General features: G+C 54.9%; 1 protein-coding gene across 3 annotated transcripts; it reads left to right on the forward strand.

Annotated features, from left to right (window-relative positions):
* Positions 1–551: 551 nt before the first annotated feature.
* Positions 552–17,021, forward strand: TTYH1 (tweety family member 1). Of its 3 annotated transcripts, none has more exons than XM_063091517.1 (13): positions 552–677; positions 3,669–3,847; positions 5,883–5,994; positions 6,778–6,998; positions 9,557–9,652; positions 11,069–11,141; positions 11,469–11,544; positions 12,046–12,101; positions 12,306–12,398; positions 12,691–12,783; positions 16,281–16,423; positions 16,741–16,821; positions 16,988–17,021. In XM_063091517.1, exons 1-13 carry the CDS (start codon positions 552–554, stop codon positions 17,019–17,021), a joined length of 1,383 nt encoding a protein of 460 aa, XP_062947587.1. The 3 variants fall into 3 exon arrangements, with proteins under 3 accessions (XP_062947587.1, XP_062947588.1, XP_062947590.1); XM_063091518.1 differs by lacking the exon at positions 16,988–17,021 and adding an exon at positions 16,560–16,605 and having other exon boundaries at positions 16,738–16,779; XM_063091520.1 differs by lacking the exon at positions 16,988–17,021 and adding an exon at positions 16,560–16,605 and having other exon boundaries at positions 16,741–16,779.
* The last annotated feature ends 711 nt before the right edge of the window (positions 17,022–17,732 follow it).

Here is a 17,732-nt window from a genome sequence, read left to right on the forward strand (position 1 = left end):
GAGGGGACTTTTACGCAAATCTAGGCGTCCTTTACAGGTGAGAGCACCCTTACACACAGAAGTCAGGGATTTTTATTGATGCAAATGGCCAACATTTGTAAAATGGTGTGCAAATACTAGCGACCTTTAAATGGACATGAAGGTTCTTCATAAAGATAAAGGGTTTCATTATGCTTTAGCGTAATAGAACAGGATAGGGAAGGAACCTTATATGGACAAGGAAGGCTGATATTTTCAAGTCATTGCACAGCCCAGCTCTCTTGATGCCGCCGACAGGAGCAGCGTGGTACCTGAGCTGGCAGCAGGTGGAAGAGCCAAGACCGAGGGGGCGGAGCGCTGGGGGCCGACGCCCGGGGCCTGCAGTCCCCCGGGCAGCCGCCAGGGGCAGCACCGTCCCCACTCCTCCTCCCAATCTCCGCCCCCTCCCTCCTCTCTCTCCCCGCCTCCCGCTCCCCTGAGCCCAGCCCGACCCCGCTCCGCCCGCGCCCCGCTCGACTCCGGAGGCTCCCGCAGCCCCGGCGTCCTCCCCGCTGTCCCCTCCCACGGGGGCCATGGGGGCGCCCCCGGGCTACCGGCCCTCGGCTTGGGTGCATCTTCTCCACCAGCTGCCTCGCGCCGACTTCCAGCTCCGCCCGGTGCCTAGCGGTTTCGCGCCCCAAGAGCAGGAATACCAGCAGGTGGGACCGGGCACCGGGTCCTGGGGGTCGGGGCCGGGGCCGGCGGCCAGAGCTTTTAGGTCCCGAGGGAGGAGGGGGCTGGGTCGCAGATTCCTGTGCTGTCCGATCCTGAGGGGGCCGGGCCCGGACTTTGGGGTATCTGAGGGAGGAGAAGCGTTGGGCACCCATACTTGAAGGTTCCGCTGGGACCGGCGCTAGGGGACTAGGCCCCCAGCTCTTTAAATGAGAGCTGGGGGCCTGAACCCCTGAGTTTCTGAAGAGGAGGGGTCTGGGGTCCCCTGGATTCCCGGGTCTCTGAGACCTGCCTGGGAAGGCGGCCTCCAGGGTCATCAGGAGGGTAGGTCCACTCCGTTTCCTAAAAGATGACCCCGCCCCCATAGGATCAGGGCAGGTAAATATGTCCCAGTTAAAGTGGGACCCAGGAGAGAGTGGACCTGATAATGGTGGAGAGGAAAAAGGCTGGAGGGTGCCCCGGTTCTGGGTTGGGATTGAGGGCATGAAATGGGGAAGAGGGTTTTAGGGACAAGGTTGGGAAAATGAGGTGATGTTGGAAGAGGAAGCTTCCAGCCTGTCCCAGGACAGAAGGGGTGGTCAGGGCACTGCAGGAGTGGGAAGCAAAGATGAGGTTCGATTTGGGGAGCCACTGTGGATAACAGACAGGGGTCCTGGAGGGTAGGGCCAGTGCGGGAACCTTACAGAAGCAAGGGTCCCTGGGGAAGGAGGCCTAGCTTGGGGCAGCTCCAATGGGGCGAAAGAACTGTCCCCTGACCCAGTTTAATTCAAGTCCTTGATTTTGAAATTAATGAGAAGGAATTGGCTGAGCTGGGGGAGTGGGGGGAGCTGGAAGTCCAGTGAGACCCCGGGATGGGTCCTCGGCCCCGCCTATAGGGTCTGAACCCCTCTGGTCTGTCCTGGGTTGCTCCTGAGAAAAGGAGCTGCAGATTGGAGAGCTTAGATGGAGTGGAGGTGGTCCCAGAAAAGCGGGGAGGGGGATATGAGCTGTATTCTGAGCTATTTGGGTCATGGCTGGCACAGCCCTGAGCAGCTCCTCCCTGCCTACTCTACACCACCCCCTCTCCCCACCAAACAGGACTGCCATCCCCTCTCCCACAGCCTCCGGTTACACAATCACAACCTCCAGCGCTGTCCCACTGATTCCTGGCCATGGCCGAGACTCACGCTGGTTCACGGCCACACATGGGGGTCCCATGGTCCCAGTCACTGCCAGAGGCACTCAGAGAGATTCACTATCCCCTCCCCCATCATCGGCAGTCGGGGTCAGAGCACAGGGGACACACAGGCACAGTCACACACCCCGTTAGGATATTCTCCTCCAAGGAGGTGATCACTGTGGGCAAAGCTGGAGACAGAGACAAGAATGCTGGGACACGGACATGCAGGGATGCATACACATGGTCACATATGCACACTCACAGATGCACACATATACTGACTCACACTCAACACACATACACACTCACACATACACACTCACAAATACACACACATTTTCACATATGCGCATATATTGACTCTACCACTCATTCACACACACACTCACATACGCACATACAACTCATATACACACATCACATATGCATATGCTTACCCACACTCACACACACTCACATGCACCACCACCACCAGACACCACTCATGGACTCAGCGAACTGTGTCCAGAACACACAGATGCCCACAGATGTACTGTCTCACCTGCAGATACAGGTGCACTCATGATACACTTAGGTGTATGCTCATCTCATAGTAGACAAACTCAGTCAAAGATAAAACATCCAGTCTCAGAGCCAGAAACACAAACATTGCACACACTTGTCACGCACACACATACACACACCACTGCAAGGACAAAAGTGAAACAGCCTTTGTGTTCTGATCCTGATGTTGCTCCTACGTGCTGTGTGGCTCAAGGCAAACCCCTGCCCCTCTCTGGGCCTCTGAGCAGACAGGACTGCACAGGTCTGCTGTAAAATCCCTGCCACATGGACAGCCCATTATTCTGCAAGGCTTTTCCAACTGCAGGCATGTTTTCTCTGCCAGCCTCTGTCCTGTCAGCCTTTGGTTCTCTCTACATCTCTATCTCTGTCCATCTGTCCTGTCTCTGACTCTCTACTTTTCTATGTCATTCTCAGCCTCTCTCTCTCTCTCTCTCTCTCTCTCTCTCGCTTTGTCTCACTCTGTTCTTTCTGTCTCTGATTTGGTCTCTGCCTTTTTCTGTCTCATCACTGAACCTCTGTTTCTTGTCTTTGTCTCTTTTTATCTGGCGGTGTCTTTCTGCCTGTGTCTTCCTCCATCTCTCTCTCTCTGTCTGCTCTGTCTTCACTCTCTCAGTCTTACACATACATACACCTCTGAGTCTTACACATACATACACAAACACACACTGTCACTCACAGAGCCCCTCCGCCCCCCAGCCCCCCAGTCCCTGGGTGATAGACTCGTGCTGCAGTGGGTGTGGAGCTCAGCAGCGGGGGAGAGCTAAAAGTGAGTAGGGAGGACAAGCAGGAAGGAGGGAAGAGGAACCATGCCTCCTCCAACCTTGCATCCCACACCAGGAACAGGCGCCCCCACCTGCCCTCTGATCCCACACAGTTCCAGAGGAACCTCAGCTTGGAGGTGTTCCATTCCAACTGCCTGGTTGCAGTGAGGAGAAAACTGAGACTCAGAGAAGGGGAGCCAAAGGTCACACAGCCATTGGAGGACAGAGCAGAACTGGAACCCAAGGCGTGGGATCCCCAGTTGGAAGCTCCCTCCAACAACCTGGCCTTAAATCCCAGAACCCCAGTGGCCAGTTTGGCATGGCCTAGGACACCATCTTTCCCCACAAACCTGAATACCACAGGTTGGCTTGGTCTGCTATTTGGCCAGGGTTGCTTCCCATCTCCACTGTGATGTTCCGGACCCCGGACCACCAGCCACACAGGGAGGGAGCTCTGAGTGCCTCCTAAAGCCTGATGTCACCCCCTTCCCCAGGCCCTGCTGCTGGTGGCGGCCTTGGCGGGCCTGGGCTTGGGCCTGAGCCTCATTTTCATCACTGTCTACCTCATCCGCTTCTGCTGCTGCCGGCCCCTTGAACCCCCAGGGTCCAAGAGCCCCCCACCCGGGGGAGGCTGTGTCACCTGGAGCTGCATTGCTGCCCTCCTCGTCGGCTGGTAATGGGGCCCTAGGGTGGGTGGGAATTGGGGACAAGTCTCCCCAAGCTCTCTTCCAGCCGTCCTGGTGGTGTCCTGGGGCATGGGGGTAGAGACAGGAAGGAGGAGACTACCCCCTCATAGAGTCCCACTTCAGCCTCCCAGCAGGGAGAGTTGTTCCCATTTGATGGATGGAGAAACTGAGGTTCCAGAGAAGTGACTTTCCCAAGGGCAGCCAGACTGGCAGGAGGTGGCAGGGTTAAGAGTTTTGGCAGCAGTGGTCAGACTGCCTGGTTTTGGTAGCTCTCCCATTGAATAGCTGTGCAACCTAGGGGAGTGCCAGCATCTCTCTGGGCCTCAGTTTCTACGTAAGTGTAAAATAGGTATGGTAAGATTAAATGGGAAAGAGCACAGGGTCTGGGTCACAGTTGTACTCAGTAAATATTCACTAGTAATATCACTCATTCATTCATTCATTTACTCATTCATTCGTTCAACTATTTATTGAGTATCTACTATGTGCCAGATACTGAATAAGTCAGGCAAGAAGCTCCTCTTGCAGTATATATCCTAATCAGGGAGATAGCCTATGATAAATGTATATTTACAATCCAAGAGCACCTATTCTGTGGCCAAACCTGAGCTTGTCTAATTCCTTCTCACCATAACTCTGCTGGATTCAAGGTTGTCATGCCCACTTTTGAAAGAGGAAAGCTCAGGAAGAGACAGCCAGCAACTTTTCAAAGCCAGCGGTTTAAGTGGCAGAGTGGAGATTCAAACCCACATTAGTGAGACTCTCAAGCCGTTCGGGGGGTACCCACGGGGCTTCTGCTGTGAACACACCATTTACCAAAAGCCAGATCTGAGCACAGCCCCCTTCCTGCCAGGGCTGTACCCACTACATTGTGGACTGCTGTCCTGTTCCACTGATTAGGGGCCAGAAACCTGCCCCAGCCCCCACAAGTGGGAGAACCTGTATGGGCATCTCCTACAGCCAGCTGGGCTCAGGGCCACACTCCCTCACTGCAGGGACAAGCAGTGTGTGCATTTGGAGGCGGATATGGGGGAAGGTCTGGGTGTCCTGTAGCCAAGATGCTTCCTCATCAGGCTCTCCAGAGTGGGGGTAGACGGGGAGGTGGACAAAGGCCCAGTGGGGGAGAGACAAGTCTCCAGGTCCGGTGGCCTGGGAACAAGAGGAGCTTTGTAGAGCTCTGAACAATGAGGCGGGGACACTGGGCATCAGATCCAGGGATGGGGGCCTGCATAGCCCGGGGCTGGGAACTGTGAGGGTGTCAGGCTTTCGCCCCCTCTGCCGTGCGTGGGACATAGATGGGGGGAGGGGAATGGGGCCCTGTATTCAGGCCCTACAATGGAGCTCTGTGTGTTTGCTGGGGAGGGGTGGGGGTGCCAGCTTCTGGCCCATCCTCTGCCTTTCCTCCCACATTCCCTTGCTCCCCTCCTAGCTAACCAAACACTTGGGTTCTGGGGTGGGGGGTGAAGCCTGGGAGCTCCAGGCTCGTGTCCCCCAGGAGATGGTGGAGGCTGGAAGGGGTGGGGACCTGCACTTCTAGGAACCCCAGGAAGGTGGGGGCAGGGAACACCTGGGCCCCTGAGGGACAGGTGCTGAAGGCCCTAAGGACTTCTACAACAGGTGCCCAGGATGCTCAACGCTTGGCAAAGGATGGGGGGGATGGGTGTAGGGGAGGCAATCATTAGGAGGTGAGGACCTCTCATCTGAGGATGGGCATGACTGGGGTTCAGCTCCAGGACTGTGCGAGTTAAATCTGGGGGCTCCCTCCCCTCCACCACTCCACCCACCATTAGCATCACAATGACGTCCTTCCAGCCCAGGAGTGAGGCCTTCCCGTTACCTTGGCAACCAGTGGGGGCCAGGCAAGAGACGTTCTTTTCCCACGGTGGGCTGGACCAATGGGGTGGGGCCTGAGACAGTATGGTGGATGAGGAGGTGGGGTGGAGGGGTGGGGTAGGGGGTGGACCGACAGTGGCTCCCAAGGTCCTGGGACTGGTTGAGATTTCCCCTCCCTCCTCCTCTCAGCGCCGGCATTGGCATCGGTTTCTATGGCAACAGCGAGACCAGCGATGGGGTGTCCCAGCTCAGCTCCGCTCTACTGCATGCCAATCACACGCTCAGCGCCATTGACCACCTGGTGAGGGGCCCGGCGACGGACCCCAGACTTTGTTCCTACGTCCAGGGACAAAGGGATCCTAACACAGAGCCAAGACCCCAGATCTGAAACTTAGGACCCCAGACTCAGAACTTCAGATACAGATACCTAACCCCCCACCCTGGCTTTGAATCAAGGACTTCACACACGGGACCCTCAGAATCTTTAGCCAGATCTGGAACTCGTGGCTCAGACTCAGACCTCAGACTCACACCGAGGATCATCCCTGAACTTTAACTTGTAGCCCAAATCAGACAGAGACCAAACACCAGGGACCCCAGCCCCTACCCTCAGGTTAGATCCAGGGTCCTAGACCTGATCCTTGGCCCAAACACAAGCTTAGTCACCCCCAGCCCCAGGATTCTGGAACCTGGGGCTGAAGCCTGGCTCAACCTTGGACCTTAGATTTCATATTCAGTTATAGGTCCTGGACCATGGGACCCAGACTTGAGACCCCAGACTCAGAAAGGCAGATCCAGACTTCAGACCTAGGACTCCCAGCTTAATCTCAGTTCTGGGGCTACTCCACCCTGGGCTCAAGTCACTGACTACCTGGAGCTCCTCATAGAGACCACAGAATTCTGTGAACCAGACCGTGGAGCTCCTTCCTAGACCCCATCCCTTCCTCAGTCCTCAGATGCCCCAGACTCCAGATCTCAGACACCCATGACTGCTCACTCTTATTTTACCCCAAAACCCCAGCCCTCAACCCCAGGTTCCCCCAAGGCTGTTCTCCCCAGACCTCAGACCCTGCCCTGCCCCCAGGTGTTGGAGACGGTGGAGAGTCTGGGGGAGGCAGTGAGGACAGAGCTGACCACCCTGGAGGAGGTGCTTGCACAGCGAACGGAGCTGGTGGCTGCAGCCCGGGGGGCTCGGCGACAGGCAGAGGCTGTGGCCCAGCAGCTGCAGGGGCTGGCCTTCTGGCAGGGTGTGCCCCTGAGCCCCTTGCAGGTGGCTGAAGATGTGTCCTTCGTGGAGGAGTACAGGTGAGAAGACGCTCTCTTCCCAACCTGTGCAGCAAGCGTTCTCAAATTGAGTCCCCAGGGGAGACAGTTGGCAATATCTGGAGACATTTTTGGTTGTCACAACTGGGGGAAGAGGCATCTAGGGGGTAGAGGACAGGGATGCTGCTCAACATCCTGCAATGCACAGGACAGCCCCCACAACAGAGAATTACCCAGCTCCGATGTCTATTATGAAGAGGTTGATAAACCCTGCTGTAGACAGACAGATCAAGTGACCCTGTGCCCATCCTCACACTCATGTATTCGCCCATTTGCTCACCCACCCCCTCAATTATAACTTCACTCATTCATTTCCTGAGTCACTCGTTCAGCAAATCACTCTTGGGCTCAATCACTCCCGGACTAACTTGGTAATTAACTCAGTTATTCATCCATATGACACATGCATCATTCATTCAGCAAATGCTTATTTAGCACCTTCTTGTGAGAGACGGTACCCATGTGGTTAGGAACCTGAGCTCTAAAGCCAGATAGCCACTCTCTGACCATGCAGCCCATAACAAGTTACTTTCCATCCCTTTGCCTTGGTTTCTCCATCAGTAAAATGGGAATCATGGTAGCATTCCCTCACTGGATTGTTGAGAATTGGATGAGGAGGTATCTGTTGAGTGCTTAGAATGGTGACTAGCACAAAGTGAGTGTTAAGAGCTGTTTGTAAAATGCTGAAATGCCAGGTAGTGGAGATAGAGCAATGAGCAAATGATAAATTCCTGCCCACATGAGCCTCGCCTTCCAGTAGGGGGTACCAATAAGAAACAAACGCATGAGTAAAACATACTCATTGTTTGTAAGGTGGTGGGTGATGAGAGCTTTGGAGAATTTTTTTTCTTTTCCTGGTGGCTGACCAGTATGGAGATCTGAACTCTTGGCCTTAGTGTTACAAGGCTGAGCTCAACCAACTGAGCTAACCAGCCAGCCCAAAATACTAGATACTGACCAGGCAACCATTTTTTTTTTTTTAAATGCAAGGAGCACAAATAGGCTGATTGAAACCCAATCTCCTGTCCCTTGGAGAAAATTAAACAGGAGAGGGGGCGGGCTGGGAACAGAGGCTGGCAGTTTGAGTTCGAGTCTCGGAGGGCCACACTGAGAGGTGGCATTTGAAGGACAGGAGAGAACAAGTTGTGCAGACATCTGGGGCAGCCACCCTTCCCAGCAGCCAGCATGATGGTGTCCTCATGATTCCTCCACTAGTAATTATTTCTTTCATTGACCTGATGCCCTCTGGGGGCCCTGCCCTGAGGCACGGGGCTGAGACGAGAAGACTGAGATGAGAAGATTTTGTGCTCCAGCCGGGGAGGCAGACCGAGGCTGAAAGAGTCTGAGACAAGGATGGGGCATCAGACAATGAGAGGCAGACAGGCCTAGGTTTGAGGAGTCCAGGTTCTGCGTTGCAGCCAAGTCCAGGGGCCACACAAGCGGGGCCTCAGCTCCCTTCTGGAGGAGAGCAGGGAATTGGGGGTAGCTATGAGGACAACGCCAGGGTGGGGCAAACCCAACATCACCAGGAAATACTGCCTGGCACTTGGGCATCTCTCTACAAACAAATCAGGGGCCCCTGAGGGAAGTTCTTTGCAGCATAAAGCAGGAGGGGCACCTGCCCACAGGGAAGCAGGAACAACAGAAGTGGGATTGAAGCCACAACTATGTAGGTACCACTGAGGACAATACTATTTATTGAGCACTTACTGTGTGCCAGTCACTGTGCTGTGGCCTTGCATGCATTCTCTTCTTCAATAATAATGAATTATTCACTGATATTTGTTTATTATTAAATAACACTTAAAGTTCCCATATTAATGTTCAAGCTATCATTTAAGTGTGTCCACGTGCTTGGCATTCTTCTAAGTACATTATACTTGTATTCATTCAATCATCCTGCAACAACTTTTGAAGTCGGTGCTGTGGTGCTCTTCATGTTAAGGTGGGGAAATGGAGGCACAGGAGGTTAAAGTTATGGGACAGAGTTACACAGCCGGTTAAGTGGAAGGGCTGGGAATGAGACCCAGGCAACCTCTGCCTTCAGATACCATACTTTTGGGTTGTGTGAGGAGATCCTTGGTGCATGCCTGATAGAAAAATGTCCACTCCGAAGGGCTGGGCAGGAGGACCAGGGCTCAGAGAAGACAAATCACATGTCCATGGTCACAGAGCTTGCATTTGGTCCGGTCAAGGTACAGTCCCAGTTGCTCCAACCCCAGGACCTGTACTCCAAACCACTCCAGTGTCCTGTCTCCACATTTCACAGATGAGCCGGGCTGTGGCCCAGACACTGGGCAGGCAGGAGGTTGCATGGCCAGGGTGAGCGGGGGGGTGGACTTGGGGGTGCTACTGATCTCCTCCAAGGCTGGTTGAGCTGGGGGTATTGAACTTGGGAGTGCTGCTGGTTTCCTCAGAGGCCAGGCTGAGTTAGGGGGTGAACTTGGGGGTGCTGCTCGCCTCATCCAAGCCCAGGTTGGGGATCTCGAGCACCTGATGGCCGTGTTTGCTGCTTCAGCCCTACTGCGTCCCCCTCCCAGGTGGCTGGCCTACGTCCTTCTGCTGCTCCTGGAGCTGCTCGTCTGCCTTTTCACCCTCCTGGGCCTGGCAAAGCAGAGCAAGTGGCTGGTGATAGTGTAAGTTTGGGCATCCATCACCATGGGTGGCACATTCCACACTAGGAGGTACCCTTGCTTGTCTTCTCAGTGCTGGGTCTAGCATTAACCTGGTGTGCAGGACTTCATTCATTCTTATGTGAGGGACCACAGCCCTGCCTGGCCTGGGCCAGGCACTGTGCAAGGGGCTGGGCATGCATAGAGAAGAGAGACTTAGAGCAGCCTGTGGCAGGGGAGGGGACAGATCTGGAAACAGGCAGACCTTGCTGAGTGAAGCGTGCTGAAATTATGGAAAAAATAATGATCATGCTTGCCATAAAGATGAGGATAATTGCTGACAACTATTGGGGGTCATGCATGCTGACTCCTTCAGTTGCTACAACAACCCTATGAAGGAGGACTGTCTGACAGGTGAGGGATCTGAGCAAAAGGCGGCCAAGTCCGAGGCTGCTCAGCCATCAAGTTGGGTGGTGGAACCACAGGACCCGTGCTCTTATTTAACAGTTCACTCTATGTGTCAAACATAGAGTGGCACTTTGTGGGATCCCTCATGCCCACCTTATGAGAAGGCACTTCCATTCTTCTTCAATAGAGGGGAAACTGAAGATCAGAGAGGTTGGGCCACTTTCCTAGAACCACACAAGTATAAGTGCCAGAACTGGGATTCAAACCAGGCCAACTTATCATATTGGAAGAGCCCTTGTCTCTTTCTGCCCCTGGAGTGGGGGGACAGGTGGGCGGGTTGTGCTTGTGCCCACATACTCCACACTCCTCCTGGGTGAGAGGTCCTGTTGCCTCACTCAGGCCCCCACTGAGGCTTGGAAACAAGTAAAATATGGCTGGCATGGGCCAGATCTGAGACTGGAGGTCAGGCTTTCAGTTTGCCCCCCCCCCCCAGGTGCCCTTCTTGCTTGCTGTCCACTCACCAGTGCTGAACCCCCCTCTCCCCCGGAGAAAAGCCTATAGGTGGATTTCAGTCCTGGAACCATTTCCACTTCTCAAAGGAGGGGACTGGGCAGATTGGGAGGCTAACCAGGCTATGGGTGGACCTGGGAGCAGTCCCGGGAAATTCTGGCCCCTGAGGAACTTAAAGCCCCAGAAATTGAGCCCGGAGTTGGGCAGTTGCCCACTGAGGGTCCTAAAGAAAGGCTGGACAGAGTTGTGCTGGGATTCCAGCTGTTGTTCTGCCAGCCCAGGGCCCTTCTCACCCTTCCCCCCACCCCCACCCCTCTGGGCAGAGGCCAGATGTTCGGTTTGACGTCAGCAACCACTGGCTCACACCACCCCCTAACTTCTATGCCCCTAATTCTGATCCTCTAGGCTCCAGAGGTTGGTGAAGGATGGGGGTGGGGCTGTGATGGGATTTTGGATGTGGGAAGGGAAGAAGCCAGTCAGAGAAATTAAGAACACCAAATGCAATCCCCTCCCCTACCGCAGGATGACCGTGATGAGTCTCCTGGTTCTTGTCCTGAGTTGGGGATCCATGGGCCTGGAGGCAGCTACAGCTGTGGTAAGTGCTGGGGGCCAGCCCCCTGGGCTGTGGGACTCAGGAGGGCTGGAGGCCCCAATTCCTGGTTCCTGGGGCAGGGTGGGGTCCAATGCCTTAGGTCCTGAGAGGAAGGACTTGGGGGCCACAATCACAGGTTCTGAGGTTTGGGGCTGGTTTTCTGAGGGGACAGAAGCTGGTGTCCTGGGCACCTGGGCTCTAAGGGAGGAGTGGCTGGTATCCTGGCCTCCTGGGTCTGAGGGAGCAGAGGGGAGCCAAGCACTGAGTCCTGTGGGAGTGTGGAACTGGGGCAGTTTCAGTGCTGAGACCCCTTCCTGCTGCCTCACTTAGGGCCTCAGTGATTTCTGCTCCAGTCCAGACACCTACATCCTGAACCTGACCCAGGAGGAGACGGGGCTTGGCTCAGGTGATTCCCATCAACCAGGTCGGTCGGTGGGTGAATGCAGGCCCTGGTGTCCTCAGTCCTCCTCTGTGCCCAGTCCTGCCTGGGGTGGGGTGGGGTGGGGGTGCCAAGCCGTTAGCCAGACGAGGCCTAGTCCTCAGGAAACTCAGCACTTCAACTGGTGTGCTGGAAAAGAGGACCAGATAAAGATGCTGATGTCAGGAGGAGAGAGAGGGCTCAGGAGAGGCAGCGGGCCTGGGCCTCAGAATGGGAAGATTTGGCCACTTGAAGAAAACAAAGGGAACACAATTTAGTCAGGGGTTCCCAGGGAGACTAGGGAAACCAGAGTGTGTGGCTGAAACAGAAGGGATGGGGGCTGGTGGGGGTGGGTGGGTTGGCGGGTTTCTGAATGCCAGGCCATGGGGACCCCAGGCAGGTTCTGAGCTGGGGAGTGGCCCTGGACCCTGCCCCCTCCCACCTTTCCCCAGGCTCACTACCTCCTCCCCTCTCCCCCTTATGCTTCAGACATCCTGAACTATTATTTCCTCTGCAACCAGGCCGTCTCCAACCCCTTTCAACAGGTTAGGGCTGCGGGCAAGGGAATGAGGGTTGAGAGGACCAGGAATCTGGACTTCTCAAGGGAGGAGGGCAGGGCTGGGGCCTGGGCGCCTGGGTTCCAGGGGAGGGTTAAGGTGCCAGGGGCCCAGAGTCCTAGGTCTCCAGAAACGAGAGAGGGCTGGGGGCGTCGACTACTGGGCCTCCCTCCTCCCTCCGTCTTCCTGCAGAGGCTGACTCTGTCCCAGCGAGCTCTGGCCAACATCCACTCCCAGCTCCAGGGCCTGCAGCGAGAAGCTGTCCCTCAGTTCCCCTCAGCGCAGGTCTGCGGGACCGACGCTCCCCCTGCACACCGACTCCGATTCCAAGGGGAAGGAGGGCGGGGGCGGGACTGGACCTGCGGGGTGTAGGCGGGACCCACAGAAAGGGCCCGGTCGGTCAGGTGTGGGTGGGGCTTGTGCGTTGTGGGCGGGGCCTGAAGAAAGGGGCGGGTCTCCGTGGTGGCTTAGGTTGTGGGAAGGGCCTTTGGAGTCGAGCAAATCCGCCGCGTGTGGGCGAGATCCGCGGAGGCCCGCATGAGTGGGTGAGATAACCACCTCACCTCCCTCCCCGCAGAAGTCTCTGTTGTCCTTGGAGGAGACGCTGAATGTGACAGAAGGAAACTTCCACCAGTTGGTGGCACTGCTGCACTGCCGCAGCCTGCACAAGGTGAACAACGTCCCCCTCCCCAATTTCTTCTCCCAGTGGGATCCTCTGCCTCATCCCGAACCACAGAAAGGCCTCCGACCTTTCCTCAGACCCCTGAGAATGTCTATGTACTTAACTATCCATCCTGTGTCTATATTATTTATATATGACATATTTATTCTCTACCTGCCTATTGCCTATCATCTATATTCCTTCCTTCTTTTTTCCCTCCCTCTCACCCTACCCCGTCACCACTCCTTCCTCTGTCTCCATCTCCCTCCCTGTCCCCATCTCTCCCTCCCTGTCCACTCCTCCTACCCTTTCCTTCCTTGTCTTCTCCGACCCGCCTTCTCTCCTCTCTCCTTCCTCCTCCTCCTTCTAGAGGCTGCACACCTTAGTGAACTCCAGAGCAAGACTGCCTGGTTTCCAGTCCTAGCTCTTGACTTCGAGCAAGTCACAACTTCTCTGTACCTCAGTTCTTTCACTTATAAAACTGCGATTACGGAGTGTGAGCACCTGTACAGCTCTCACGTACATTGTGCTGTTAACATACCAGATGTGCAGGGATAGGCAGTGCACCAGAAAGAAACAGTGTCTGGTGTCCAGCACACATTCCAGTTGGGGCTCTGCTGGGGGCTGTGCGGCCACAGGCAGGTGAACATCCCTGAATCTCGATTTTCCCTGCCTGTACAGTGAGGAAGAATGAGACCTTCTTTACTAGACAGTTGTGAGGGTTTAAAAGAAAATCACCCTTTTAAAACTGTGGGAGTTGTTCTAAATTAGACTTGACCATGCCTCTCCCTGGTCACATACCTTGTATGTACACAGGCTTTGCCATGTACTGGCTTTGTTGTATTTTATAAGTGGTAACTCACTGACACCTCATAATAAGGAACTACTATTTTTATCGCATTTAACAGTCTTGGAAGATGAGGGGAAAGAGTTGAGTAACTTGCCCAAGGTGGTACAGTCACAGAGACAGAGATCTCATGGAGGGTTGTTGGGCCTCCCCCCCGTGGCCCCCACAGCCAGGCGGTTGCCCAGTCTTGTCTCTTCTGCTTCTGGAATGTCTTCATTCATCTCTCCCACCCCATGCCAGGGCCCCTGCTGCAACCTCAGACCTGGTCTTCTCCCTTGGAGGAGGGCACATGCCTTCACATTCCTCTGCCTTCTTCCCACATTTGGTCTGCTCAAGAATAGGGTTGCCAGATTCAGCAAACAACTAACAGCTCTTTACTATAAATATGTCCCATGCAACATTGGTGAGATATTTATACTAAAAAATTATTTGTTGGGTATCTGAAATTCAATACCCAACAAATAATAGGGTATCCTGATTTGATCTGGCAGCTCTACCCCAGAGAGATTCATCTGTACTTTAACAACAACAAGGGGGCGGGGGCGGAATCAATACACAGAATTGCTGAATATTTGAGCTGAGAAAGGCTGGGGGATTCCCCAAGGCTATGCTGCTCTCTTGTGTGAGGGTAAATGAGGGCCCAGGCACTTCTTTATGGTCCAGGCAGAGACTGGGCTGAAATACGGGCCCCAAGGCTTCTTTGTGAAGGAAGAGAAGGAATGGAGAGAGTAAGATGGATCAGTCTCTATCTTCCACCGGTGTACCATGTGACTCTGGGCCTCAGTTTCACCTGGGCCTCAGAGTCCCCACATACTGAAATCAGAGACAAGAGTCATCAGGGGTGAGGAAGAAGGGTGGGTACTGGAGCCTAAGAGACTCAGCTCCAATTTCATCTCTGCTCCCCACCTTGCAAGCAGTGTGACCCTGGACAAGTGTCTTGCCTTCTCTAGGCTTCAAGTTCTTTCTGCCACTGCATAAGGCAGCCGCATGAGGGGACTGGTGTCTGCCTTGCAGGGCAGATGTGAGGATGAAGGACATTGTGCATGTGCCTCCTACCCTCAAAACAGAACTCCTTATTGCCCTGACAAGCCCCTCCCTCTGGGCCTCACTAGCTCAGTAATAGGTACCCCCCCACACACCTCATCCAGGAGCTCAAGCCAGAAACTCAGGAATGTCCTTTTTGCTCCCTGTCCTTACCTCCCACAACTATTCTGCCAGCGAGTTCTGTTGGCCCTCCCTATGAAACCTATCTGGACTCTGACCACTGTTCATACCACCACCACTGCTGCTCTCTGGTCCCCACCGTCCTTACCTCCTGCCGGAAGACCACAGGAGACTCTTCTCTGTCCCCTCTTGCTCACCCCCATCTGTCCTGCATGCAACAGCCAACAGCTGGGTGATCCTTTTAAAACACAATCCGATCAAGTTCTTTCTTCACTTAAAACCCTGCATTGATTCCCCTTGCACACAGATTAAAACCCCGTCTCTCTGCCCTGACCTACAAGAGCCTGTGTGGTCAGCCCCGGCCGTGGCTATCTCTGGCTTTGGCCCCTTCCACCCTCCTCCTCACACCTTTCACATCAGCCCAGCGGCCTGCCTCAGATGGGACCCAGCTGGCTGCCTGGTTGCTGCTTCTTGGCCCTGTCTCTACGGCACTGCTTCTGATCCTGCTATCTCATCAGTGCATCATCCTCTGATGATGCAATGCCTGGAATGGAGTAGGCTCTCAGTCAGTATCTGCTGAATGGATTATGGCTGTGCACTGCTGGTCATTCAGTAAATGGTAGTTCTGCTGATGTCCCAGGGGCGAGGGTAATAATAGTTAGCATTTGTTGAGTGTGTATTATGTGCAAGGTGTCATCCTAAGCCAGTGGTTCTTTTTAGCATTATTCCAAGTGTTCTAAGCCAGTAATGTTGCCCCCAGGGGGCATTTGGCACTATGTGGAGATGATGTTGATTGTCACAACTGCACAAAGGGGGTGCTACTGGCAGCTAGTGGATGGAGCCCAGCAATGCTGCTCAACATCCTACAATGCACTGGACAGCCCCCCACAACAGAGAATTATCTGACTCAAAATGTCAGTAGTGCCCAGGTTGAGAAATACTTCACGAGACCAAGGCAGGACTCGCAGTGTTGGAGAGGAGGCAGCTGAAGCAGGGGATGGAGGAGGAGGCAAAGGGCAGAGGCAGTAAGAAGCTCTCATTCTCCACTTTCTTGGAGGATGGAGAGGTGGCTGCCAAGGGGGCATTAGGAGAGGGGCAGGTCTGGGTGGAGATGCTGGGCTGGTTCTGAATATGGGGTGCTCAGGAAGGCCCGTGTGACATGGAGAGGGAGATAGGGAGATAAGGGCCTGCAGTGAAACAGAAGTGGGGTGCAGGGGCTGCAGCTCAGGAGAGGCCCAGGCTGGAGGCTGTTGAGTTCTTACTTGTGGGGTTGCACTGCCTCCTGAGGGGGCTTCCTGTGCCCTAGGCACATTCAGTGGATGACCTCATTCTATCCTTAGAACACCCTTTGACGGGAGAAAACTGAGGCACAGAAAGGTTGGGCAACTTGGGCAGCAACACACAGCCAGGCGAACAGTCTGACAGGTGTGCACACCATGGGGGTGGGGGTGGGGAGATGGGCACTGTCCCCTGATGCCCCACTCCCACCCCCCAGGACTATAGCGCAGCCCTGCGGGGCCTGTGTGAAGATGCTCTGGAAGGTTTGCTCTTCCTGCTGCTCTTCTCTCTGCTGTCTGCGGGGGCCCTGGCCACCGCCCTCTGCAGCCTGCCCCGCGCCTGGGCCCTCTTCCCGCCCAGGTCAGGAGGGGAGAGAGGGCAGGGTCCTGGGGGAGGGAAAAGGACGGCAGCACCTGGGAACCATTCTTGGGGGGGGTTCAGACTCCTGATGGGTCCCCCATCCTGCCTCTCTGCCACTGCCCCCATCGCACCCCAGTGACGACTACGATGACACAGACGATGATGACCCTTTCAACCCTCAGGTACTAGACTCCTAGGTCGGAAGTGGGAGGGGCTGGGGTACTGGACTCCTGGTTTGAGGGAGGAGACACTGGGGACCCAGAATAAAAGCCAGATTCCCACTTCATCCCCTCCTCTCACCCCAAACTCCCTAGCAGGAATCCAAGCGCTTTGTACAGTGGCAGTCGTCTATCTGAGCCCCTCCTCCCTGCCAGACTGGAGCCTGCCTCCCCACTTTGGTGAGCTCCCAGAGTGACACACCAGCTCCCACAGCCTGACCCCCACCCTCTCCTCCCATGCTCTGAGATGCTCACTGGCAGCATGAGCTGCAACTGTGAGCTGGGTGGGTGTGCACTGGGTGGTACTCCCACCCACATAAGTGCCTGTCTCTGCCTCTCTTCCCAGTTCCTTCCCTGGCTGCCGGAGGAGACCCCACTAACCCAGCCTACCTGGGCTCTGACCACTAACACTCCTGGCCTCGGATGCCCCACACAGGACTGCCTCCCCTGCCCTGCCCTTATGCCCCCCTCTCTCTGTCCTTAGCCCTGGAAGTGTTTGAGGGGGCAGACTGGGGACCAAGGATGGCAGATGAGAGGCAGACAGCCAGCCCCACACTCCTCATCCCTGGCTGCCAGTCCCATCCTTGGATGGGCTGAGCTGGGCTCGGGGAACATGAATTCCCCCACCCCTGCCACGTCCCAGGGGGCTCTGGCCCCTAGATCTCAACTTGTGGCACTAACTTGGAAAAGAGTTGATTTGAAATAAAAGGGAAGACTTTATTTTATAAGCTTCTGGGTCCTTCTTATTTCTCCCTTCTCCTGATTTGTCCTCCTTGTAGAGACTGGGGAGAGCCCTTCACCCTCAGCTTCTCTCCCCCAGCCCACTTGCTGCCAGGGTTTTTGCTTCTGACCATATATATATATATATGAGCACGAAAGTGTGAACAGAACCATTTGGTTTAGAAGCAGTGCTGGCATAATTGGCCCCCCATCTGGCCCAAACCTTCTAGATACAAGGTAAGTGAAAAATCTAAATGTATGCAAGTAAAAGGACAGAAGTATTTCAAGAGAAATTAGAAGAATATTTGTATGGTGTGTATCCAAGTCGGGAAGGAGGGAGGGAGGGCTTTAAGCAAAATATTGTAAAGCCA

Source organism: Cynocephalus volans, chromosome 3, assembly GCF_027409185.1.
Source record: "Cynocephalus volans isolate mCynVol1 chromosome 3, mCynVol1.pri, whole genome shotgun sequence".
Lineage (NCBI taxonomy): Eukaryota > Metazoa > Chordata > Mammalia > Dermoptera > Cynocephalidae > Cynocephalus > Cynocephalus volans.

What these genes read in the sequence shown, in the direction of transcription:
- TTYH1 (XM_063091517.1), top strand. Translation starts at nt 552, where the DNA reads ATGGGGGCGCCCCCGGGCTACCGGCCCTCGGCTTGGGTGCATCTTCTC. An exon ending in TGGAGGCAGCTACAGCTGTG is followed by an intron (nt 11,142 to 11,468) that starts GTAAGTGCTGGG and finishes TGCCTCACTTAG; the next exon opens with GGCCTCAGTGATTTCTGCTC. An exon ending in GAGCCTGCCTCCCCACTTTG is followed by an intron (nt 16,822 to 16,987) that starts GTGAGCTCCCAG and finishes CTCTCTTCCCAG; the next exon opens with TTCCTTCCCTGGCTGCCGGA.